This window comes from Vombatus ursinus, unplaced genomic scaffold, assembly GCF_900497805.2.
Source record: "Vombatus ursinus unplaced genomic scaffold, bare-nosed wombat genome assembly UNPS02014779.1, whole genome shotgun sequence".
Taxonomy (NCBI): Eukaryota; Metazoa; Chordata; class Mammalia; order Diprotodontia; family Vombatidae; genus Vombatus; species Vombatus ursinus.
The window spans coordinates 22100532-22128197 of record NW_020954557.1 but is presented as its reverse complement, the minus strand read 5'-3'; the positions used below and the strand labels follow the sequence as shown (position 1 = coordinate 22128197).

At 38.7% G+C, this 27666-nt stretch overlaps 1 protein-coding gene across 2 annotated transcripts in view; it reads right to left on the bottom strand.

Moving 5' to 3' along the window:
- Window positions 1-939: 939 nt before the first annotated feature.
- The window catches only part of NEMP2 (nuclear envelope integral membrane protein 2), a 41230-nt gene continuing 14503 nt past the window's right edge, over window positions 940-27666 (bottom strand). For both annotated transcript variants that reach the window (XM_027865954.1, XM_027865955.1), the window contains exons 2-9: window positions 15631-15743; window positions 14656-14887; window positions 14430-14502; window positions 12531-12624; window positions 9806-9920; window positions 7368-7593; window positions 2571-2747; window positions 940-1227 (exon numbers count right to left, since the gene is read on the bottom strand). In XM_027865954.1, the coding sequence (XP_027721755.1) occupies window positions 1017-1227; window positions 2571-2747; window positions 7368-7593; window positions 9806-9920; window positions 12531-12624; window positions 14430-14502; window positions 14656-14887; window positions 15631-15743 (1241 nt within the window). In that variant the 3' untranslated portion in view covers window positions 940-1016. The remainder of the gene's footprint in view (window positions 1228-2570; window positions 2748-7367; window positions 7594-9805; window positions 9921-12530; window positions 12625-14429; window positions 14503-14655; window positions 14888-15630; window positions 15744-27666) is intronic.

The window sequence follows — 27666 nt, the reverse complement described above, 5'->3', positions numbered from 1 at the left end:
CAATTTTTTCAGTTCCAGGCTTCTTCCCCTTCACTATAAAAATATTGTCATTTATTTCTCTTCCTCTCTGACTGAATGTCATAAAATCAAAAACAAACCCATGGATCCATGAGGTGTTGCTACAAAAATAGGATGTAGTAAGGACCAGACAGACCTGTGATTTCATTGGCACAGGGAATTCCCATGTGAGGAAGATTCCTCTATCAAGGCAAAATGACACCTTCAGTCTTAGTGAGTTCCCTGGGGCCCTGAGAGGTTAAGTCACATGTCAAGGGTCACACAACCAGCATGTGGGAAAGATAGGATGGACCCAAGATCTTCTAGAGAGGCTAGCTCTCTACCCATTTTGCCATACTTTCTCAAAAACAACAACAACAACAAAACACCCTAATAAATGATTTGATATTAGATATTAGATATTATTAAATATTAGAAGGTAAACATGCTCAAACATTATTAATCGAATATTGCCATTCAAGTAAAATATGAAAAGTAACCCTAATATCATGAAATTACATTCCATGAAAATATTATCAAAACAGGAAAAAAAATAGGAAAATGTGTTTTCCTTTATCAAAGTTGTCAAGCTTTATCCAACACACCTAAAACAAACCAGAAAAATCCAAATAAGGAATGGCGTATAAAGCTTATCTGTCACATTGTCAATGGCCTCTTCCTCTAGTTGAGAACTGAGATTCTCTGGAAGAAGAAGACAGCCTCTTCACTGTGAGGATCATGAGAAAGACTTAACGCAACAATGATAAGGCACCTCTTCATGCTGGCTGACCTCCTGAGGAACAGAAAGAAAGCCTCCCACTGTTCCCAGGAAGACTTTCCATTCTACGAAACTCAGAAGGAATCTTTCCCAGAATCTTGCTTGCCACCTACAGTACAATAAGCAGCAGAACTCGCCAGCAAGGATGACTTCCAGGCACAAAAGATATTTATAATGTTTAATTTCCCTTTCCCTGGGGACCCATCTGTATTCCAGGGAAATTGCTGAGGTCTCAGTTTCCCTACAATGGTTCCTCCTCTCTTTGATACACCCCCTGCATTTCAACTACTTCCTGTTCCTGAAGGTAATCGTCTTGTGGACGGGGCTCTTGGGAACTGCCAGGGCTAAAGAGCTGCTCTTCCAAGAACCAGCCTCCGAGGCCATACTGTTCTTCATGGGCTCTGACTTCTTCAGCTGACAGGTGACTTGCTCCCAAAACAAACTCTGCAAACCTACCAAAAAAATATTTTAAACAAGGTTTAACATTAGCAGATAATGTGTTTTCTTGGGTATTCTTACAACCCTTTAATTAAATTTGCCTTTGTGTCAGTCTGGAGTGGCATTCAAAGAGCATTCATAGTGGGAATAAAAAATTGTAGATGTTTATGTGACTGCAGGAGAAATGCATTCTGGGAAGCATCAGAAAACATATCAATATGGAAGATGGTCAAATGTATTAGCTTCACTCTATTTCCTTTCCTTTTTCTTTTTTTTTTAGATTTTTAGGCAATTGGGGTTAAGTGACTTGCCCAGGGTCACACAGCTAGTAAGTGTCAAGTGTTTGGTCTGAGGCTGGATTTGAACTCAGGTACTACTGATTTCAGGGCTGGTGCTCTATCCACTGCACCACCCCACTGCCCCCTTTTTCTTATTTTTTAAAAAATAAAAAGTAAACTCTAAACCAACAACACACAGCAGATAAAGAGATGGCCTTGAAATCATGACGACCAGGGCTCAAGCCTGTCCTCTGTTATACACTGGCCATGTGAACCTGGGCAAGTGATTTGATTTCAGTGACCCCAGGAAAATCTCCAAGAGCAAGAGCCAGTCTGCATTAGGACTTTTTCTTTTGGGAAAGTTCCTAATACCAATTAAGCCTCAGTCCATATTTTTCTTTAATTTTAATGTTTTGGCATTTAATACGAGCCAAAGAAATAAGGGAAAGTTGGAGGAAGGGAAGGGAGGGGAAAAGAATGATTCATTGTGAATTTGGAGATAATTTCCAATATTTCAGGAAGGTAGCACTCTTTATATCCCACCAACTTTACTTCTTTCCACCTGAAAGCTGTTTTTTAAAATCTTGCCTATAAAGTAGATCAAACTAATATTTAACCTGCCTGGAACAATTCTGTCGATAAGTCAAGGAATCTGAGGAAGATGGAGTGAAAAGGGGGCAGCTAGGTGGCGCAGCGGATAGAGCACCAGTCCTGGATTCAGGAGGACCTGAGTTCAAATCCGGCCTCGGACACATAACACTAGCTGTGTGACCCTGGGCAAGTCACTTAACCCCATTGCCTAGCCAAAAAAAACAAAACAAAACAAAAACAAGAATGGAGTGAAGAATGCATCTGCTCTCTTCTCCTTTGAATAGAAAGTAAAACACTAGGCATGCTAATCTAGTCTCCATTTTCTATCTTAAGTGGCTATACTCCACAAACCACAATGTTCACAGAAGTCTAACCAACCCAATGACAACCGTTGGCTTAGAAGCCAGAAGGAAACTTAGACCATCTAGTCTAATCCCAGTGCCTAAGTAACGAAGAAAGCTTTGAAGAAGGATGGAATTTTCTTCTACCTTTTCGGGGACTGCAGTCTGGATACCGTTAACCACGATGGGAAGTCTGCGCTGTGGCAAAACTCGCGCAACCTCTGCAACGCTTTGGCTGTCTCGATTTCCCCTTGCTCCCTATATTCTTCTTCAGTAATGTGCTTGATCACCAGCCTCTTTGATTGATAATACTCCTTGACTTTTCTAAAATGACAAAAGCGAGCCACGTATTTAAAATGGAAAATGCAAATTATATATAACTTCTACTATTTTTAATGACCTGTATAACATTTTTGGCATAATATAAAGTGCTAGGACTAGAGTCAGAAAGACCTAGGTCTGGATTCTATGAGTTAGTTGATGAGTTTCCTCATCTGTAAAATGAGAATATTGAAAGACAGGTGGCACAGTGGATAGAGTGTTGGGCCTGGAGGCAGGAAGACTCATGTTCCTGAGTTCAAATCTGGTCTCAGAAGCCCTGGGCAAGTCACTTAACCCTGTTGGCCTCCGTTTCCTCATCTATAAAATGAGCTGGAGAAGGAAATGACAAACCACTCCAGTATCTTTGCCAAGAAAACCCCAAATGGGGGCAAGAAGAGTCAGACAAAACTGAAAAAGATTGAAAAAATGAGAATAACACCTATAGTACCTACTCCACAGAGGCTCAAACACCATCGAAGACTTTGTAAACTTTACAAAGCTATATAAATAAAGGTCAACTCTTATTCCAAATACTTGCTTGAACAGTTAGGATCAGTCTTCTGAAGTTCAAGAAATGCATCTGTCAGTTCTATTAATTCTGCCTTTACAATCTTGTGTGTGTGTGTGTGTGTGTGTGTGTGTGTGTGTGTGTGTGTGTATGTGTGAGTCACGGACCCCTTTGGATGTCCAGTAAAACCTATGGACTTCTTTTCATAATGTTTTTAAATGCACAGGGAGTTCCAAAAGTCTTCATGCTTAAAACTTCAATGAGACTTTGGGGACACCCTGTCAAATAAAAATACATAGTAGATTACAAACGAAGCCAATTATATCGAAATACAGTTGTCAAAATAGTTTTAAAAAGTTTACAGACTCAAGGTTAAGAATCCCTGCTTTCCACTATCTATAGTTTTCCTTTTTTTGTTATCATCTTAAGATTTTCAGGGTCTCAGACCAGATACAGAGTTTGGGTCCTCCTTATATTTTTATCTCTACCACCACCACCACCACCACCATTGTAGCCTAACCTGTAAACAAATGAGGTCTTCAGGGTTTTCATTTTTGTCCTTTAAGCACAGATTCAGAAAACATATATTTTCCTTCCTCTAGGATTTTTCATCATCATGAATTTAAAATAATGGCTTTTCTACATCTGATCTGATTCTTCCCTGGAGTATTAAAGAAATAGGCCAGCAGCACTAGGGAAATGGGACACTCAGGAAATCTTTATTCAGGAAACAAGGAGGTAGTAGGAAAAAATATTGCACCACAAGTTCCTTAAATCACATATGCTTAAGAAAAAGGCGGGGGGGGGGGGCACCAGCTAGAGGATGTTGTGGGGTATAGCCTCCACCTAGTGGTAGTGAGTCTGTGTAATGTCAGTGGAGGGGAGAAGGGGCCTAGATGTCTGTGTGTCCTCCACATCTAGGTGGTGTAAGGCCACAATCTAGTTTGCTTGAAGGGCACAGTCTTTAAAAATTAGCAATGGTCAGGTTTTAGAAAGTTACCTATTACATTAATCAATGAATTTTTTCAATGTTCCCTTTGTTTCCTTCAGACTTAACAAAGACTAATTTATCTTTTCTCTTTTTCCTTTTTGTAAGTACATGATAATCATTTGCTTAAAAAAATAGCCCATGGTTGGTAGGGGAAGTAGGAAGGAGAAAAAAAAATGCTTGATAATTCTTATATTTAACTTTTTTTAAAAAAAAACCTCTATTTCAAGACAACCTTTAAATAGAACACAGCAAAGCACAAGATTATCCTATAGGTTCTCATGTTTTCTCCTGGGCTTTCCAGAAGCAGTACATATAATTGGTGTTGTTAAGTTGTTTCAGTTGTGTCTAATTCTTCATGGCTCCCATCTTGGGTCTTCTTTGCAAAAATACTGATGTGGTTTGCCATTTCCTTCTCCAGATCATTTTACAAATGAGAAAACTTGAGGCAAACAGGATGAAGTGACTGATCCAGGGTCACACAGCTAGTAAGTGTCTGAGGCTGCATCTGATTTTGGGTCTTCCCAATTCCAGGCCCAAAACTCTATCCACCGAGTCATCTAATTGCTCATATATAATTAGCTAAATGAAAAACTGAATAAACATAATGATCAAAACCATCCCTAAATAATTAATGGGAGGTAAGGTAAACTACTGTAATGTCAAAGGGACTAACAGTCCTATATTTTAATCTTACACATTTCACATATTGGAATAATCCTAGTGGGGGAAAATTTGTCAGGTCAGTATTTTCATAGAAAGGTAGCTATTTCTATGTAAGATATTATAATAATGTATTTATTCAGACTTATATTTTTATTGGTGCTAAATGGCCTGAAGTTCCTGTAAAAGAGATACAGGCATATATGTGTGTATTTATAGACTAGAGGACAGATCTGTGAGTTCACTGGGAGAGGGAACTCTTAGATGGAGGAAACACCCTCCAACAACATGGGCCAGCACCACCTCTACAACTATAGTCTTAAGAAAATTGCTCAGAGCATTGAGAAGTCACTTGGCCAGACTGGTATGTCCACACAGAGAAGATGTGTCAAGAAACAGGACTGGCCTAGGGTGTTTCTGGCTCTGAGGCTGTATATGTAAGTGTGCGTGTGTGTGGGAGATTTCATCCATCAGTAGCTATATCCATCCATTCATCATCTATTTAGCTATACATCTATCTATCTACCTACCTACCTACCTATCTACCCGTCTTCTCTATTTTTCTATCTATTTGGAGGGAGACAGAAAACAGGAAAGAGAGAAAACAGGAGAGAGAAGCAGTGTGGTATAAGGGATAGATATGGCTTTGGAATTTAGAAGACCTGGAGGTTCAAGTCCTACCTAAGATATATCCTGGCTGCATGACCCTAAGCAAACTCCTTAACCTCTCCTAACCTCCAGCAACTCTTTGAGACTGACTATAAATTACAGAACAGTTGCTGATCTGCATTCATAGAGGGAGTTTTCTTACTGGGAGTCAGGTCTAACACACACACACACACACACACACACACACACACACACAGAACCTTTCACTACCTTCCCACCCACTGCATCTATTTTCCCCCTACATGCCCTAGCCCAGTAGTTCTCAATTTTTTTGGTCTCAGGACCCCTTTGCACTCTTAAAAACTACTGAAGGCCTCCAAAAGAGTTTTTGTGTATGTGGGTTATATCTATTACAAGTTAAGACATCTTAGTATTATTATGAAAATAGTATTGACCTGGCAGATCCCCTGAAAGGGATTTTGGGGACCCACGAGGGGCCCTTGGATCATACTTTGAGAACTGATGCCCTAGACTAAGGATAGAGCTCCTGATGTTCTTTTGATCCCATGGGAACATGGAAGCTGATGGTAGGGGATGCACCAGCCCCCTTGTCCTTCTTTGCCTGAATCACTGATTCATTTAATTTTAGAACTGAAAGGGACCATTGCTATGTTGTTCAGTCATGTTTGATTCTTTGTGCCCCCATTTGGAGTATTTGAGGCAAAGATATTAGAGTGGTTTGCTATTTCCTTCTCCAGCTCATCTGACAAATGAGGAAACTCAGGCAAACAGGGTTAAGTGACTTGCCCAGGGTCACACAGCTAGGAAATATCTAAAGCTGAATTTACCAAAAAAAAAAAAAAAAAAGCTGAATTTAAACTCAGGAAGATGAATCTTCCTGAGTCCAAACCCAGTGCTCTCTATCCACTGTGCCACCTAGCTGCCATAAAGAATATCTAATCTAATTTCATTTTATAAATGAGCAAACTGAGGGCCAGAGAAATCCACAGATTTGTCCAAGGTCACAAGTTAGAATGGGAGAGTCAGCACTGGAACCTACTTCTTCTTAATGTACATCCTATATTCTTTTAATCACAACCAAGTGATTAAAGATCAAACTTAAAATTCAAAGGCAAGGGACTACTAAATGCTCAATTCTTTGCAAAATGAATCTGCCTCTACTAGTTTCTCCTTCAGAAAGATACATGTTGATCTTAAAGCAGTCAACAGTTCTAAGCACTAAGGAACTGCTGAAGAAAAGATTTCAAATAACTATCGTCGCTGCATTCTGGATGAGACACAATTCCTTAGTAAACAGAGAAATACACTGAATAAAAAGGCAAGCACTGGACAGAATCAAATTCCTGCATTTCCTCCCCCACTTCCTGCTGTTTTAGAGTAAAAAGATCAAAGAAAGAGAAGGGCAGGGAGAATAATTATGCTGATGAATTGGTTCTTTGCCACACACACACACATACATATATGTAGGTGTGTTTATGGTAGCACAGTGCGTAGAACTCTGGACCTGAAGTCAGGAAGACTCATCTTTCTGAGTTCAAATGTCTCAGACATTAGCAGTGTGACCCCGGGCAAATCACTTAACCCTGTCTGCCTCAGTTTCCTCATCTGTAAAATGAGCAGAAGAAAATGCCAAACCACTTCAGTATCTTTGCCAAGAAAACCCCAAATGGGGCCACGAAGAGTCAGACATGACTGAAAAACAAACATGTATGTATATATGTATACTTACACATATATACATATATGACATAGTGATATAATATATGTTACATATGTGTGTATTTTCAAACCGTCATGGTTTATAATGTCAAATTCACTGGAGTGATATACTAACCTGCCCATACAAAAGAAAGCTCTGAATGGATAATGTAGACCCTGAGAAGAAATCAGGAGAACCATCACTGCATAGGCAACCTGGGCTGTGGTGACGCCAAAGTAAACCATGACCAAGGATAAAAGCCGCAGCGTCCACATCAAGACATTTATGCTCCTTTCTTTGACAAGCGGCCCATGTCTATAACAGGCAGCAAAACTGATTGATCCCATGGTCAGAATGTAGCCTGGGAAAGTACAAGAGGGTAGAAAAATCAGCACATGTATAGGAACCTGGAAAATGGCAGGGAAAACCTGACCCCAGGTACTACATACAAAGCACACAGGTTTGAGACAACACAATGTACATTAGTGTAATGTTAGGAAATCCGTGTTTTCACTTTCCTTTGTCAGTGCCAGATGAAACCAAACATGAAGGTAGAAAGTACATCTCTGGCTGGCTGTTCTGAGATGTGAGGCTGAATTTTATAATCATCCAAGAAGTTTTCCACGCCAGCAGAAATCTTAGTTTATTTCTCAGGTCAACCAACTTGTTACTCTGAAAGTTCTGGGTGATAACCCCCTGTGATCCCCAAGATTTTCTTTTATTTACTACGAAGGTAAAACTGCTCTTCAGAGTTGTGGGTTAACAGTAAGAGAACGAGGTGTGTCGAGTGACATGAGAATATTATTAAAATTTTACTTTGAAATAAAAATTTTCATCCTCTCTCTTATTTTCTGTGCTTTATAGATTAAAAAAAAAAATTCACCACATCAATTGATGCAGCTTGGTCCTTCTGAGGTATTATTAAATTCTCCTGTAAGAAGTTAAGTGCTTAAAGTATGCAAAAGTTTAAAAACTGAACCCAACAAATTAACCTTCTTTTTGTATGAATGCCCAAGACTATTCCCCATTCTGCACTGTGCCCCAAGTTACTTATATCAGTACTTTGGATTTCATTAGTGTAGGTAAATTCTCCCACTTCTGGTGCAGACTGCAATCTATGCCCTTGGTGGAACTGTCTGCTTGAGTTGCTTTGGTCAAAAAATGTCTTGGTGACCAACCTCATGGTGATGAACTTCTCTAAGTAGTTAGGATGGTCCTAGACAACAGATACACACTTGGGAGGCAGTGTAGTGTCATGGAAGAAACCCTGCCTATAGAATCAGAGTATCTGGGTTCAAATCCCAGTTCTGCCACCATGGGCAAGTCATTTATCCTCTCTGGTTTTCACTTTCCTCAACTGTAAAATGAGTGAGATGACCTCAAAAGTCTTCCTTCATTTCTAAATCCATGATCCCATGACAACCTGTCACTTAGGTCATATTTGGAGCCTTTCCAGATTGATAAGAATTTCCAGAACTTGTGTCAGCTGGCAAAGGCTGCCATCCTATTAGAATGTAAGCTCCTTGAGGGCAGGAATTGTTTTGGCTTTTTTTTCCTTTGCATCATAAGCACTTAATAAATGCTTGCTGTTTGATAGCCTTCAAGACCTCAGGACCACCAACACAACAGATAAGGTACTTAGTAGATTCCTTCAGTAAAGACTTTGAACAAGGTGTTTCACTTGAAACATTTCTTAGGGAGCCAGATAAGTGACAGGTATCTAAGCAGCTTTCTCATTTTTCAAAGAAGTAAAATTCAGCTTAATTTTTATTATCAGACCAGGATGTCAACAGTTGTGACTGCATAAATTGTGAACTATGATTTCATATTATGTCAATGAAAAAAAAGGACATAAAGTCACACTGAAAGAAGCATTCTGAACTACAACAAGGATTTAGGTTGGAGTTCCACTCTAATTAATATATTATATTAGTATATTAGTATATTAGTATACTGCTATATTAATATTAGTATATTAGTATATATCTATATTAGTATAGAAGTATATTAGATCACTTATGTTTTTTAGTTAACTGTTCTCAAACATTAAAAAAAAAACCTGCTTTAAGGTAGAAGATGTGTATAGGAAAATAGCCTCTGCCCTTGAGAACACATTCATACAAATCTGGCAGAACTCTTCCACTGCAATGCATCAACATGGGATCAATATCAGCATGAAAGTAACCCTAGGCTCTCAAAGTTATGCCAAATCCTGGCAAGTCCTACCCACCTTGAAAAGGGAAAGCTGCGTGCACTGCCTTGTTAATGGACTGTGTGTGTGATATCTGAAGACCAGACTAAGTTCTAGGAGAGGTTCATCCCCAGGTTCACTGCAGAGCCAGAGCAGCTCTTGGACACAGCTTCCAAAATTTTAGAAAGTTTGTGATCTGTGCTAGTGAAGGAGCTCCTCCCTCTCCATCTCCCCCTCCATGAGAGCTTGGCCCTTTAAAGTATCACAGGCTCTCAAAAACTTGCCTCTTTCTAATGTCCAAAACTATCACAAGGACAATCCCTCTGCCTACTCTTCAGTCTCACAAATACAAGAGTCTGTATGTTTCTTTCAATTTACCTACCTAATATATACGTTTTGTTTTCATACCAGAGCCACTTTATTTCTTCCATTAACTGGCATACGAGGTAAAACGAAGCAAACCAACAACCAACCATGAGGGCCCCAAAGGTGCTATACTGTGTGTGAAAGGAAAGAGATAAAGAAGGTTCCAATTTATTCATCCTTCAATGAAAACAACTGTTCCATTAGACTTCATTAGCAATTGACTGGAAAGGTATAAAGAATATAAGGATCACAATGTACCCATTGTTTACTGATGATAAAAATGTATTTTGGGGACAGCTAGGTGGTACAGTGGATAGAGCTCCGGCCTTGGAGTTAGAAGGACCTGAGTTCAAATCCGGCCTCAGACACTTGACACTTACTAGCTGTGTGACCCTGGGCAAGTCACTTAATTCTGACTACCTCACCAAAAACCAAAAAAATGTATTTTGATAGAACAAAGCCTTGAAGACTCTCCACCCAAAAGACATCCTCTAGGAGTACATCAAACTAATATAATATTCTATGAAGAATGTATCGAAAGAGCTCTTTGGTTGACAACCTTCTGATAACTCATATAAAAAAAGCATTAAAAAAATAAAGACAAATCTATAAAAGGTATTGTCACCATCATGGAGGATGTCTAAGATGGAGTCTAAATGGAAGAGAGATTCCCTAGAAAATGAGTTCCTCAAGAGGCTACTGTTTGATGACATTGTGCGGACTGTATCAAGCCCCAGATCCCTGTAAAGCCTCCTATATGACATCTATAATCACTCAAAAGAGTTTGGCCTTACTACCCACAGTTTTCTATAGATGAGGAATATCTATTCTCCAGGCTATGATACATAAAACTGGTTAGGGTTAGTGAATCACCAACATATAATGCTGATCCCATGACTAGCTCCATGTTGGTGACTTCGCACTGGCTACCCCCCAGGCCTGGAACACTCTGTCCCTTCATCTCTGCCTCTTATGTTTCCCTCGTTTCCTTCAGGTCTCAGTTCAAATTCCATCTTCTACTAAGAAGCCTTTCCTCGTCTCCCCAGCTGCTAGGTTTTTTCCTTTCAGATTTCTTTTAAGAAAACGGTATCATCTTGCATGTACCTAGATAGTAAGATGTTGTCTCTGCCATTAGAATGTGAGCTCCTTGAGAAGACAGGGACCAGATTTTTTTTTTTACTTTCTTTATATCCCCAGCATTTAGCACAATGCACGGCACATAGCTTACTAAATGTCTGTTGATTAAGTCACTGACTTAAGTTATCTTGGGGAGACACTGCAGATAGACGATGAAATGGGCCCAGACTGAAGAAGAGAAGAAGCACAATCTGGATTGCTCCCACCCATTACACAGGGATTTTAATGACTTCAAGCTTCTTTTTGAAACAAAGATTTAACTTTTTTAAACAATATTCTTCAGGTGGTACCACATGGTTGTGAGCCATGGACTATCACAATCTCCAAAACCAAAGGGCAACAGATGGCACCCAGCAGGCACAAACAGGCTATATAACACATCAACTATGAAGAGTTAAATGGGAGAAATGGCATAAAAGATGTCATCAGAGAAATGTACATAATCATATAGGCACAACGAAGGGTAACTGCCAGATAGTCCATGTACTCCATTAGTACCTAGAGGAATGCCACCAGCACACTGGGAGAATGACCTATGTTGTAGGATTTATGGATGAGATTACCCCTGGATGAGAAAGTAAAGATGGTATGTGGTCTGCATTGTTGGGGGAGTGCCTACAATAACGAAATTATGGATCCCCTGATGTCTCAACCTAAACTAGGATAGAGGCAAAGTTTTATCAGCTTTGATGAGGCAGCTGCTGTCTGTTAGGGCTTTGACTGAACTAACTATAACATGGCCACAGGGGCGCAGACTTAGATTGGCCTTAGACCTTAGAAACTGCCTAGTCCCTGTATACTTCATTTGGGGTCTGGGAACTTGTCTGTTTTTTTCTTTAGATATTTGGATAACTATATTTCAATATAATTGCATTGTAGTCAATAACTGTAATCTTATGTAATTTATTTTATGAAATTAAAACATTATCCTGAGAAGGAATCCATAGATATCATCAGACTGCCAAAAGGATCTGTGACACAGAAAACGTTAATAACCCCTGGATCTCATCCAATCCCTCATTTTACAGATGAGGACAATGCGGCCCGGACAAGTGGAGTGATTCATCCAATATCAAACAGGGAATAAATGGAGGAGCCTGGATTTGAACTCAGGTTCTTTGATGTCAAATCCTTTTCTCCCCCATAACAATGAAGACATGTTGATTGCTAAATGAACACATACCAAGATGGTATGAAAATGTGCTGTGACCTACTACCAAGGAAAACATGGCCTGGTGTGGGAAAACTGTAATTTAAAGCCTTGAAGTGATGATGTTGTGCTATGCCCCACACTTTTCAATATGGGAGAGAATTTTAGTGTGGGATTTAATTTTACCTGAAGGGGGAAAGAAAAGGATTACCTGAAAGATAGTGTCAAAAGGAATATCAAAACTATAAACTTATTTCAGTTGCTGAAAAATAATGAGATTTTCTACTATATATGTTGAAAGTCCACACATTTTAAAGAGCTTCTAGAATAAGGCAACACAGTATGGAATTAGGAACTGGTAGGATCAAATGAATGAAATAACCTTTCCCCACCCAAGTCCTGAAGCTCAGCACATCAAGACTTCCATTTTTAGTTTTATAAATAGCACACCTACCTTGGGAATGTATCTTCTCATGAACAGCAGGAAAAAGACTAAGGTCATAAGAATGCCCAGCACAGTTCCAGCAGAATAATAGAAAACAGTACTCCTGTCAAGGACAAACAGTCACATACTATTTACCTGATAACAGTTATTTTCAAGTGTAAAACACAGACATTTGAACCATACTCAGGTAGTCAAAAATAAAATCCTAAAAGAAAAACTAAACACTCGAGAGGTGGATCATATTAAACACATCTCTCTTTGTTTAACAGGAATTTAACCGGTGACTGAAATTTACTATTATTTGCTTGCCTTTGCAAAAACCCTGTGATTTTATATGTTAAATAGAAATATATTATTGATGCATAACATAGCACATATTTAAAATGAAATATGAGACAGAGTTAAAATTTATAACTGATTAACGTGTTAAGCAGGATGGGCATCTAAGAACTAAAATATTAGCAGGGAAAGTTCTTTCACTAGAAATGACTGAGAATTGGGGTCATAATGTAATTAGACCCAATTATGCAGAGCTCAGGGTTCTGGCAAACTCAGTCATCTATTACATACCCCCAAACACAAAGCAAAAAGATCTTTCAGTAGAGAGGGGAAAAAGAATGGTAGTTATCACACAGTTTATCTTTTTATTCCATAGGATGGATGGGCATGGAATCCATCTCAACTCTACTGATTTAAGACCTATGAACTATATGAAATAGGCATCAGATAGAAGCCATAAGGACACACTGACAGGGAGTGATACCCAACTATGGAGAAGATAGAAGAATTACAGGAAATACACAAAATAATTTTAAAAGCAAAGCTCCGGGGGGGGGCAGCTAGGTGATGCAGTAGATAGAGTACCGGTCCTGGAGTCAGGAGGACTGAGTTCAAATCTCGCCTCAGACATATGATACTCACTAGCTGTGTGACCCTGGGCAAGCCACTTTACCCCGATTGCCTTGCCAAAAAAAAAAAAAAAGCACAGCACCATGGAACCATTTTTGGAAGGGTCCAAAACCCCTAAAACAATGAACAGATTGTGAAAATATACTATACAATAATTGATGTTCATTATGACCTTGAATCAGTAGGAAAAGTTAAACTATGTGCTCTGTTTGATAAAACAGGAAAATAAGCAATCATCTGACAAAGACTTACCTCCAAAATGGTTAAATTTTTGAAAATTGGTCTTTTAAGAGATAAGCTTCAATTATTTATACAATATATTTAAATGGAACAGCTCCTTTCCTGATAGGCAAGATAAAAAGAGTGAAGGCACAGAGGTGGTGAAGAAATTTTCATCCTTTACTCAAATAAGTTTTGGCTGCACTGTGTTGTCACAAACAAAAGCTTTAAACTTGGATTCAGGGGCAGCTAAGTGGTGCAGTGGATAAGAGCACCAGCCTGGGATTCAGGAGGACCTGAGTTCAAATCCGGCCTCAGACACATAACACTTACTAGCTGTGTGACCCTAAGCAAGTCACTCAACCCCACTGCCTAACCAAAAAAAAAAAAAAAAAAAAAAAAAAGCAAAAACTTGGATTCAAAAAGAATTAAGTTCAAGTTACCATTCTGACACTTAATATCTTTATGATCATGGGCAAGTAATTTTATCTCTCTGAATGAATGAATGAGTACTAAGGGAAGACTTGCAAATGAGCAAAAATAGGAAACATAGCTCTCTAAAGTACATAGAATCAACCTCAAAGTCATTGTGAGGCTCTGGATGTGACATAATATATCCATACCTGGCATAGTGACTTGTATACAGTTGGCACTTAATAAAAATTTGCTGAATTTAAGTGAATTTTGGAAAATATGAAATTGATGAAATAAAGATAACTGAAATTTTTAAAAGTTCCAAGTTATGCTTGCTGATAAAATTAATAAAGAAGCTTCACTTACCTACTCAAGGTCTTTGCTTTAAAGAACAGGAATATCCCTATCACAAACACAAGAAAGAGTTTTGCATCCACAACTAAAAATAAAAAAAAAAAGAAAACATCAAGATTTGGGGCAAAATGTATTCAAATGTTACCTCATAAGTGTTTAATCTAGATAGTTAATTATGATAAAATGATGGATTAAATATTATCATTATCATGTAAATTTAAAAAAAAACTCAACTTACTGTTTCGATTCACCCTCAATGTATAGGCAAATATTTTTTTGGCAGACTTCACATAGAAACACATGGACTTCTTATATGGATTAATATTAATGGTTATATCATTAGATTCCTTTGGTTTCCCAAAGATATGAATTGTACACTTGATAAAAGCAAGGATAGTTTCTGGATGCTGACAATTATGTTCTTCTATGGGAAAGACAATGCTGAGCATGTCTGAGCTGGTAATTTTCACCTATCAAAAAAGGAAGAGAGAGAGACAGAGGGAGGGATAAAGGGGGGGGAGAGGGAAAGAGAGAGAAAGAGAGAGAGAGTGAGTTGTCAGTTTCTTTAAAACAGAAGGCAACAGTAATGGAGCATTACAAAGAGAATCCAGGATCAAATAATTAAGAAGAAAAAACATATAGTAACGTAACACTGAAATCCTGGGTATTTTCCATGGGCAGGTGCTTTAATAAGAGGACATACACTGCAGCCAAGCATTCCCTTTTCTGATAATTTTGCTAATCAATACAGCACCAGGTAATAAAAGATGGGAGGCATTTGTTAGGTCTATAAGAGAGCAGGATTCATGTTTTTTTAATAGAATAAAAAGCAGAGATTGGATCATTTTTTTAAGTAAAGAAAAAAATACCAGTTCTCCCTTCCTCCCCTTGCCTACTAGAAAGGGATCAGTATCAGATCTCAGATCCTTCCTGACTCATCTGCTATAGAGCAAAGCAGATGGTGATGGACAGCTCCATAAGAATTAACTCATGATAATTCCACTGCTGCCAATGTATGCTGTGTTCTCTGCTGTTCTTCAGCACTGGGAATAAGGCAGACCCAGTGATGAGAAGAGTGCCAGCCGCAAAATACTCAAGTTTGCTTGCTAACTTGGCAGTTCATCTTCAACATCAAAATGCGGTTCTATTACAAAATCCGTTTTCTGTTTTTGTATTTTACCTCTGCGTTTATGATTTAAAGGAAGAGCCTTACCTGGATGGTTGACCAAATGTATTTCCATTCCATTTGGGCAAGTTGGTTGTAGCAGTAACAGACTGATTGGGAACTCTTAATTACATCCATTTCCTCCAGAACTTTGCATGGTACTGGGAGGGGGAGGAAGAGAGATAAACCAGGAACTGAAACAAAATCAAACTCAATTGTTTAAGACATGTTCCCTTTTATTCCCTTGGCTTTGGGAACCGTAACATTTCACATACCTTTTGACCTACCTACTTCATTTCACTCTTCACTCTCTCCTCTCCGGGTTTTCATGACATTGCTCTCTTATTCTCCTCCCACCCTGCCTAACTACTCCTCCTCAAGCTCCTTTATTGGTTCATCATTCAGGTCATGCCTCTAAACTGGGTGTTATTCAAGGCTCTTTCTTAGGTCCCCAACTCTTTCTTCTCTACATTCTCTCTTGGTGTATTCATTAGCTCCCATAGGTAAAATGATCATTTCTATGCTGATGACTCCCAGTTTTTTTAATATACACAGCCCTAGTCTCTTCCTTGAGCTTCAATTCTTCATCCGTTTCTTGCACAAGGCACTCCATCACCTGGCTCACCCCCTTTGCATTAGCTGTCCTCCATACCTGGAACATACTTCCTTTCTTACCTTGACCCCACAGAATTCTTCTTCTCCTTAAAAATGCAAGTCAGGTATCACCATCTACGTGAAACTTTTCCTAAATCTCTGAACTCATTACCTTATATTTAACTACTTTATATTAATTTGTTTTATACTTCTATTTATATTTATATATTTCCTATTGTCTTTCCCCATTCAGATGTAAGGTCTTTGACAGTAGGGATGTTCTCATTTATTGTATTTGAATCCTCAGCAACTAGCCAGGGTTTAATAAAAACTTATTGATTGATTGACTACAAATTCCTGTGCTCGTTAAATACATCAATCTTTCCTAAGCACACCATGTTTTCCCCATTTTGTTGTGAAAAATGATGGTTAAGATTAATGACAGGAAAAAAAAATCTTTTTGGTTCATAGATGTTGTCCAGATGCATTTGTCTACCATTACTGTTCATTCATGCCAATAGAGCCTTATTATTCACATTACTCAATTCATTGTCATATAACACCATGTTTTTCTAATATGAGAATCTGTACTATGTCATAGGCACAACTAATCACTAAAATTGCTACTCTAATGATTAGCCAACTAGATCTACTTTTCACTTCTTCTTTCTAGTAGTCTGTGGTAACACAACATATTTTTAATCTATACTTATATCTTATCTTTGAAAACGTGTCAAAATTAATATTTCCTTTTTAAATCAAGGGATTTCCTTAACTGGGCAGTATTATTCGGAAGGATGTGACTACTAATTCTATTCAGTTATCTGTATGGTTGATACACGGTGGGGAGACTCTCTACAGAGGCTTATGGAAAGCCACCAACAAGAATTGTATAGAGGGAGAAGGTCTGTGGACGTGCTGCAGACCGTACTCACAAAAAGTGTCTAAATTCATGAGATCAAACCCATATCTTCCTGATTCCAAGTCAGGAAGATACTTTCCCTGGAAATGATAACAGGTCCACAGAAAGCTTGGCATGCAACTTGGCATGTAACTCAAATGAAACACATTATCACTAAAGCATTCCTAGGCAAAACTGCTGGTCCAAGTCAGAAAATGAAACTAATTTATTTGTATGTCTACACCAATTTATTTTAATCATCAGTAACCGGATTTGCCAGATTTGGATTCAAATCAGACCTTGAAGCACTATTTAAAGAATTAGAAATGGCTAGAAGACAGTCAATAAACATCTGTTAAGTGCCCACTATGTACCAGGCACTGGGCTAAATAGCTGGGATACAAAATGAGGCAAAAGACAGTTGATATCCTCAAGGAACTCACAACGTAACATGGGAGATAACAAGCAAACAAATATATACAGATAACCTACATACAGGAAAAATAAAAAATAATTAATAGAAGGAAGCCAACTGAATTAGAGGGGTTGGGGATGGGATTTTATTTGGGACTTAAAGAAAACCAGTAGACATAGATGAGGAAGGAGAATGTTGCAGGCAGGGGCAACCGTCAGAGAAAATATTCAGGAGCCAAGAGATGAAATATTTTGTTCCTAGAACAGTAAGGAGGCCAGTGTCACTGAATCAAACAGTACATGATGGGGAGTAAGGTGTAAAATGACTGGAATGGTAAGAGGGGGCTAGGTTATGAAAGGCTTTGAATGCCAAACAGAGCATTTTGTATTTGATCCTGGAGGTAACAGAGAGTTTGCTGAGTAGGGGAGTGACATGGTCAGATCTGTGCTTTAGGAAAATCACTTTGATGGTTAAATGGAGAATGGATTGGAGTGGGGAGAGACCTAAGGCAGGCAGCAGTGAGGTAATGAGGGCCTGCACCAGAGTAGAATCAGTGTCAGAGGAGAAAAAGAGGCTTATTGGAGAGATGGTTAAAGGTGAAACTGACAGGCCTTGGCAACAGACTGGATAGGAGGGATGGTAGATAAGTCAAGGACAACACCTAGGTTTTGGGTCTAAGAGACTGGGATGATGGTACTGCCCTCAACAATAATAAGGACGGGGGAGGAGAGGAGGGTTTAGGGGAAAAAACTATGAGTTCTGTTTTGGACCTGTTTAGTTTAAGATGTCTGCTGAATTTCCAGTTCAAAATGTCTGAAAGGCAATTGGAAATGAGAGACTGGAGGTCAGCAGAGAGCTTGGGGCAGGATAGCAGACTTGAGAATCTTCAGTATAGAGATGATAATTAAATCCACAGGAACTAATAAGATCACCAAGTGAAGTAGTATAGAGGAAGAGGAGAAGAAGGCCCAGGACAGAGCCCTGAGGGTCACGTAAAGCTAGAAGGCATCAACTGAAGGGGATCTGCAAAGGAGATTGAGGAGGGGTAAGATAGATAGGAGAAGAGAATGGTGTCCCCAATAGAAAGAAGGAAGTATCAAGGAGGAGAGTGTGATCAACAGTGTCAAACACTGCAGAGAGGTCAAGGAGGATGAGGAATGAGAAAAGGCCATAGGATTTGGCAATTTAACTTTGGAGACAGCTATTTAGGTGGAATGGTGAGGTCAGAAGTCAGATTGTAAGAGAGTGAGAAGAAAGAAAGTGGAGGCAGGCCCTTTTGAAGAGGTTAGCCATAAAGGCCAGAAAAGATAAAGAACAATAGTGGACATGGGTATGTTTGTAGGTAGGGGAGAAAGAGCCAGTAGACAGGAAGAGATTGAAAGTGAAAGAGTGGAATGACAGAGAGGGAATCTGTTGGAGGAGATGGGATGGAACAGGATCACTTGAGCAGGTAAAAGAGTTAGCCTTGGTAAGGAATGAGGCCATGTTAACTTGTGAGAAAAGGATAAAGGAGGGGATAGGCATGTGAGTGATAGGAAATGAGGAATAAGGTAAAAGAGGGGAGCTCACAGTGAAAAGCCTCCATTTTTTCTGTGAAACATGAAGCAAGGTTCTCAGCTGAGAACCATTACATGGGGAAGTGAAGGGGGAGAGGAAAATAATTGGGAAGACAAGGATGCTAGATCCTAGGGAATGCAGAGCTGAATGGCTTATGGGCTCTAGTGGCATAGGTTAGCGGTAAGATCCCACTGTGTTTATTGTTTATTAATTCCGCCTGATCTCCCAAAAGGTATTGATTCACAGAGCAAAATACAGCCTTAAAGGCTCTCCACCTCTCCTAAGGAGTCTTTCATGCATGTCACATAACATTCTTTATTAAGAGAAACCAGAGATAACTGCTCAAGTACCCTCTGATTACTGTCAAGTGAGATGGTGTAATGTATACAGCCCAAAAGCATTTGTTCACCATTGCTTTTGTATCAAGGTCCCAAATGAAAGAGAAATTCCCTATAGATGAGAAGGATTTCAAGATGCTCTTGTTTGCAGATGAAATTGAGCTACACCAAGCTTCAGAATATAACAGCACCTCCTCAAAGAGATCCACGATTATTCAAAGGAGATTGACCTAAAATTCATACGGGAAAAATCAAACGGGTGAAAAACGTCTATTGTCCAAATTGTGATATGCAGTTGGTCAGTCTGGTGAATTAGTATGCCAGTATATATACATATGTGCACACACACACACACACACACACACACACACAAAGAGAGAAATACCAATACACATACATTTGGTAAAGATGGACAACGATTTGGAGCTTGGAACTGTGATATAAGAAAGAGGGTGGGGTGGACTTTATTTGGGAAATCACACAGTGCTTTTAACTGTCCAAAGTTGCTCTCTGAAGCAAAGATTCCACTTTTTAATACCAATGTTTTCCCAATAATGCTCTATGATTCTAAGTCTTAGATCATCAGTCTTAGAGAAAATAGTAAGCCCTACTCTTGAGAGGTGAGCTACATGTATAATAAGTATCCTATTGCTTGCCTTCTCAATGAGTGAAGGAGGGGATGGAGGGAAGCAGAGGATTTGGAATTGAAAATGAAAGAAAACTAAACTAAAAAAAACTAAAAATGAAAGAAAAAAAAGCAACATCTGACTGGAAAAGGAATCGAGCCAGTAGTCTGCACAACTGAGGGATAACAGATAGACAGTCCAGTTACTCCCTTAGTACTCACAAAACATCCAAAGACCTATATATAGGAAGGCCAACAGTACATTGGGTAGATTCTTTGTAGAAAAACATGCAGAAAAATTACAAAGGGGAGAAAATTAAATTAATTCTATATCATTTTATAATTGATTCTATTGCATAATTAATTAACCCTGTTCTGTAATGCTGCCCTATTTTATATGATTGCTCAAAGCCACATTTCTTTGTCTCTCTGCCTATGAGATAAGTTTAAAGTTCAGTTCTCCAGAAAATCATTGTTTTATTCTTGCCTCAAGGAAATCTGCTATCCTTGAGGGATGCAGGTGGACATTAGGGAGTCTGGTTCCCTATTTTTAACCTTGCAAGTGGACTTAAACATTGAACATTTCTTGGCCAAAGGAGTTTAACTACTTTTCTGAGTTAATTAAAAGAAAACTTGTTATCCCTCAAAACTTCACCAACTGAAAAACTCCATGACATCCATCTGTTGTCTTTGAAGGCCTACAAGCTGACCTGGTACATTTCTATAAGGTACACTGTCCATCCTTGCCTATCCTTCCCTAATTGAAGAGAGCCTTATCTCCCTCACAGGAGCCAGGGAGTCTGCTATCCCTGGTCCACTATCAGTGGCCTCAGGATACAGATGGGTCCCATAAATCAATAAAGCATTCCTCTAAGAAACAGCAGGGCTGCTGGCCCCACATGAGTGTTGGCCCACTCTTCTTAATATAACCAATCATGATGTCCTCAACCCCATGACACTTCCAACCCTTTAACCAACTGTACTATTTTTTTCAACTACCCTATTCTGTTCTTTTTTTCTATGCTTCTAACAAGGTGTACTTCCTTCTTTGGATCTTTTGGCCTGAGCTAGCTATTTAACCCACTTTATTAAAAGATTTGTACTCTAATAATAAATTGGTAAAAGTTGGAACTCTGCATCTTAGTTTACCTTTATTTTATTGAGGCAGTTGGTGGCAGCAGCAGGATTGGAGGAAAGAGGTTAATCCCCCTTAAGTCCTCTGGAAAGCACTCTCCTCACCCTTTTATTTTTAGCATTCCCTGGTGAAATTTTTCCACCTGGAAGGGAGGCTTCTCCTGGAGAACTGTAAGTGAAAATCTGGCTCTCCCCTTGACCTCAAATTCCAGTTTTGACTCTGAGATTAAGATAGACACTCTGTTGGGAAAAGTTGCAGCCTTTTGTCTATGTCTGCCTTAGGGTGCTCTTTGTGTTCAGTGTGATGATTTGGAAATAATTGGCAATATAAAAACCTGAAAAAAACCCTTTAGGTACTTCCTGGGAGAATTTATTTTTGGTTCCCCATGGAGATCCCCTAAGAACTACAGGAAGGTCTAAGACCTTGATTTTTCAAGACTTAAAGAATTCAGAGCCTTGTTCTAAAGTTTTGGACAAGTTTTTCTTGTTCCCCAAAGAGAACTCTTAGAGGAAGGCCTAAAGCCTTGGAGAATTCAAGCCTTGGAGAATTTTCATTCTCCTAGGAAAGACCCTGGATACCCAGAGGAAGGTTCTCTTTCTTCAAGAGAGCCCTCAGCCTACATCAGGGGAAACTGGGGGAAAGTGGTAATCAAAATATACAGAGGAAAGTCCCAGAATCAGTCTGACAAGGGATCTTTTACACACATTAATTTCTTAGGAGCTTTGTGTCTGCGAGTGTCTCTGTGTCTATAGCATGATATTTGGAGACATCTAGTAAACCAACTGAGAGTAGAAACCTGCTTGTGGTTAGCCCTATATTTGTTAGTCTGTGCTTCTGTGTGGCTTTCAAGTATGTGCTTTGGCATACAGCCAGAAGGATAGTGTTTTAAAACAGCTTGACCAGCCACCAGAGGCTTAACCCTTATAAATCTCTAGTGAAGATAAGGAGCAAGACTGTGCCAGTAAATATTTCTGTGTCTCTTTTGACATATTATCTAGGTTTAAAAGTCAAACTAGCTTTTTTCCTGAACAGCAAGAGTAAAGAGAAAATTTTTCTTGGGGAAAAAAAAATCTCTTTCTATCTTTTAACTGTGTTCAAGTTAGAAGGCAGACAAGAAACACAGATAAGGAAAGCAGGATCTTTCCCCCAATTTATATCATAAACTAATTAAAAACTGAGTTTGTGACTAAAATGTAAGTTCTCTACTATAAATTTCCAAAATGCGGTTTGAATGTTTTTATGAATGTTAAAATATTCTAGCAAGTTTTGGGTTAACATTTTGTTTTAAGGAAATTAAGAACATAACCGTGAATGTTAAATGGACCTTTTATTACTTTTCCCCTGAGGAGTGTCAGATTTATTATCTCACAGCTAAGAGAGGAAGGTCAATTTGCTGATTAGAAAGAAGCAGGTTTGAAAACAGTATCACTGAAGTTCAAAAGTAAAAAAAAAAAAAAAAAAAAAAGGTTGCAGCTTACATCTTAAATAGATGTGACACTTAGTAATTACCTATTAACTCTTTCCTGGTTCTGCCCTAAGTGGCATAAGAAGGGTAGACAAATTAGGAGGATCACCATAGATGTATATGAGAGCTACTCAACATATCACATGGTTGTAGGTCAAAGAAGGGGAAGTCAGTTTGGCCTAAGTTTCAGAGCAAGTTTACAATTTAAATGTTTAAGAATTGTTTTACTTCTTGCCCACAAAAAGAGAAGCTTATTTAAGGGAGCAATGTGGATGGAAGTGAAATTTAATTTAGAAAAATACTTTGTGTTACTTCTGTGGATAATGTGACAGAACTTAATTGTTACTTGGATAGAACAGGCTTTTGTATTCTGTTAAAGGTTTTCATAACTGCTAAAAACATCTTTTTTTTTCTTTTTCTTTTTTTTGCTAAGAACATCTTAATGAAAGTTTGCAGCCAGATTAGGACTAGGATTGTGCATTATAAGCCTCTTTCCCCTTACAGGAGAGTGAAAGAAAGATGAGGTGCTTTCATCTCCTAGAGAATAACAGAATTGTAACTAATTAGCAATAATTCAAGAAAGTTTGTTATAGATAAACTAATGGCAAAGTCACCTAAGTTGAAATAAACCATGCAATTTAGGAAGTAAAAATTTTAGTAAGTCACTGGTTTTGCTTAACAATGTGTGCTAAAATTATAAAGGAGAAATTCAGTGTCATAAAGATTAATTCTATAGTCTGGGACACAACTGAAATGAGAATTTAGGAATTCAGCAAGTAAAAGATAGTTTAGGAGAAGAATATGAAGGAAATAAGAAAGGTGTGGTTTTCAAGACCACTGAAAGGGTAGGTGAGGAAAAGAAGGAAGAAAGTTTAAGCATGTTGGAAAGAAAAGTTTGAGGGAGGTTTTTGGTTTCTTTGAAATAAGAATGAGAAATTTTATGTGTTTATTCTTTATGATATCAAACTATAGTAACATATTTGCAACATGAATTATTTGAAGATAGCATATTAAAATCCTGTCCTTAAAAGACCATTAGAAGGGTACATTTTAGTTATGTGAAGAATACAAAGTCCTCACGGACCCTAAAACAGGGAGATTTGAATATAAGACTGCCACTTTTAAATCTTTGGCAGTAGCCTACTTCAAAGTAGGGAGTCTCAAAATGCTTAGTACTGGGAGTGTGTCTTTGGGATACAGACCTAGCAGTGGTATTGCTGGATCAAAAGGTATTCACAGTTTGGTTGCCCTTGGGGCCTAGTTCCAAATTGCTCTCCAGAATGACTAGATCCCTTCACAACTCTACCAACAGTATATCAGTGTCCCCATTTTCCCACATCCTCTCCAACATTTATCATTTTCCTTTTCTGTCATATTGGCCAATCTGATAGGTATGATGTTGTACCTCAGAGTTGTTTTAATTTTCATTTCTCTAATCAAAAGTGATTTAGAGCACTTCTTCATATGCCTGTAGATAGCTTTGATTTCATCTGAAAACTGCCTGTTCATATTCTCTGACCATTTATCAATTTGGGAATGGCTTATAAATTTGACTCAGTTCTCTATACATTTGAGAAACGAGGCCTTTTTAGAGATACTTGCTGTAAAGATTGTTTCCCAGTTTTCTGCTTTCCTTCTAATCTTGGCTGCATTGGTTTTGTTTGTGCAAAAGCTTTTTAATTTAATATAATCAAAATTATCTATTTTACATTTCATAATGTTCTCTATCTCTTGTTTGGTCACAAACCTGTAACTCACTTAAGTCCTCCTTTAAGAATCTGGATGTTATGCCACTTGGTACACATATGTTTAGTATTGCCATTACTTCATTTTCTATGATATAGTTTCCTTCTTTATCTCTCTTAATTAGGTCTACTTTTGCTTTTGCTTTGTCTGAAATCAGGATTGCTACCCCTGCTTTTTCTTACTTAAGCTGAAGCATAACAGATTCTGCTCTATCCCCTTACCCTTATTCTGTGTGTGTCTCTCTGCTACAAATGTGTTTCTTGTAAACAACATATTGTAGGATTCTGGTTTTTTATCCACTCTGCTATCCACTTCTGTTTTATGGGAGACTTCATGCCATTCACATTCACAGTTATGATTACCAGCTATGTATTTCCCTCCATCCTATTTTTCCTCCTGTTTGTCCTCTCTCTCCTTTTACCCTTTCCCTCCTTGACAGTGTTTTGCTTCTGTCTACTGCCTCCCCTGGTCTGCCCTCCCTTCTGTTAGTCCCTCCTCCTTTACTTAATCTCCTCCCCTTCTACTTTTCTGTTGGGTAAAATAGATTTCTATATTCAACTGATTGGGTTGAACCAATACTGATAAGAGTAAGGTTCAAGCGATGCCTGTCACCTTCCCTCTCATCTTTTCCTCCACTAAAATAGGTTTTTCATGACTCTTCATGTGAAATAATTTACTCCATTTTACCTCTCCCTTCCTTCTGCCCTCACTGTGCTCCTCTTTCTCATCTCTTATTTTTTATGTCATTCCCTCAAATTCACCTTATACCCGTACCCTCTATGTATATTCCTTCTAGTTATGCTATTAGTGGTAGAATTTTTAAGAATTACAAGTATCATCTTCCTATGTAGGGATGTTAACAGTTCAGTTCCATTGAATCCCTTGTGTTTTCTTTTCCCTTCTTACCTTTTTAGGTTTCTCTTGGGTCTTGATATTGGAGATCATTTTTTTTTACTCAGTTCTGGTCTTCTTATGAAAACTTGAAATCCTCCTATATTTCATTGAATAACAATTTTTTCCCTTGATGTACTATGCTTAATTTTGCCAAGTAGGTGATTCCTGGTTGTAGTCCTAGCTCCTTTGCCGTGCGGAATATCATGTTCTACGACCTCAGATTCTATAATGTTGCAGCTGCCATGTCCTGTGTAATCCTGATTGTGACTCCCCAATATTTGAACTGTTTCTTTCTGGCCATTTGTACTTTTTCCTTGACTTGATAGTGCAGTAATTTGATTATAACATTTTTTGGAATTTTTATTTTGGGATCTCTCTCCTGAGGTGATTGGTGGATTCTTTCAATGCCTATTTTGCCCTCTGGTTCCAAGATATCAGGGTACTTTTTCTTGATAATTTCTTGAAAGATGCTGTCCAGGTCCTCCTTTTGATGACAGCTTTCAGGTAATCCAATGAGTCTGACATTGTCTCTCTTGGATCTATTTTCCAGGTCAGTTGTTTTTCAAATGAAGTGTTTTACATTTTCTTCTATTTTTTTCATTCTTTTGAATTTGTTTGATTGATTCTGGATGTCTCATAGAGTCATTAGCTTCCACTTGCCCGATTCTAACTTTTAAGGAGTTGTTTTCCTCAGTTTTTGTACCTCCTTTTCTATTTGGCCAATTGTACTTTTAAGAAGTTGTTTTCTTTAGTGGATTTTTCTACCTCCTTTTCCATTTGGCCAATTCTACTTTTTAAGCAGTTGTTCTCTTTTTCCAAGCTGTTGACTCTTTTCTTCATAATTGTCTTGCCTCACTCTCATTTCTTTTCCCATTTTTTCTTCTACCTCTCTTATATGATGTTTGAGCTCCTTTTTGAGCTCTTCCATGAATTCTTTCTGGGCTTGAGACCACTTCCCGTTTTTCTTTGGAGTTTTGCCCATAGGTGTTTTGCCATTGTTGTCTTATGAGTTTGTGTCTTGATCTGCCCTGTCACCATAACAACTTTCTATGGTCAGATTCTTTTTTTGTTGGTCTTTGCTCATCTTTTTCGGCCTTTTTCCTTTCTTTTAAATTTGAGCTCTGCTCCAGGGGTGGAAGGGACAGTCTCTCAGTTTTCTTGTGTCAATGGCTATAGGCCCTGCCTGTTTACCTGGTGCTGTACTGATGTTGGCCTGAGGCCCACAGGGGACCCTCATGTCAGTTGCTGCACTGAGGGGGTGGGTTGGGGAGTGGCTGGCTCTGCAGGAAGCAGTAAGGGTGTGGCAGCTTTCCTGGTGCTGAGCTGGGGTCCTAGTGCTGGTGTCTGGCATGTGCTGAGGCTGGTGGAGTGTTTCTGCATTTCCCCAGGGGTATACTGCCTGTTATATGGCCTAGAGGCTACCTATTTGCCCAGGGCTATGCTAAAGCACATTTTGCTTCACTGCGCTGGAATCTACTTGTTTTCCTGGCTATGCTGAGGCATGTGAGGGGTCCTGGCATTGGCATTTGCCTGCTCCACCACACTTGGGCTCAGAATCTCCTGCTGGTTTGCTGAGGTGGGGCTTGCTGCTGGCTTGCTGGGACCCTTCCTATCGTGGCCTACGCTGCCATTTTACCCAAGTGAGATAGACCTTTTTGGTCTATCTTCCAAGTTTCTTGGGATTAAAAAATTGTTTCACTTCATCTTTTTGCTGGTTCTGCTGTTCCAGGGTTTATTTGGGAGTGCTATTTTATGGTTGTTTGGAGGTGAATATGGGAGAGTTATGGCAACTTACTGCTTACTCTACCATCTTGGCTTCCAGAAGTCCCCATAACGTTTTATAAACAAATTTATATTATTATTTGGGGGGGCATCTATATAGAACTTTAAGGTTTACAAAGTGCTTTATAAATATTACTTATGTTAATATTTGTAGTATTTATTGTCCAGTTGTTTTTCAGTTGTGTCTGACTCTTTCTGACCCCATTTGAAATTTTCTTGGCAAAGATACTGGAGTAGTTTGCCATATCCTTCTCCAGTTCTTTTGACAGATGAGGAAACTGAGGCAAACAGGGTTAAGTGACTTGCCCAGGGTCACATAGCTAATAAGTATCTGAGACTGGATTTGAATTCAGGAAGATAAGTCTTCTTGATTCCAGGCCTGGCACTCTATCCACTGTGCCACCTAGTTGCCCATTTTTAATATTATCAACATTACAAATATTTATATTATTATAAAATATTATAAATATTTTATCCTCATGACAACCTTGAGTGGTAGGTGCTTTTATTATCTCCATTTTACAGATGAAGAAACTGAAGCCAACAGAGGATGAGGGACTTATCCAGAGTCACACAGTTAATAAAATGTTTATGAAGCTGGATTCAAACTCAAGTCTTCCTGACTCTAGGTC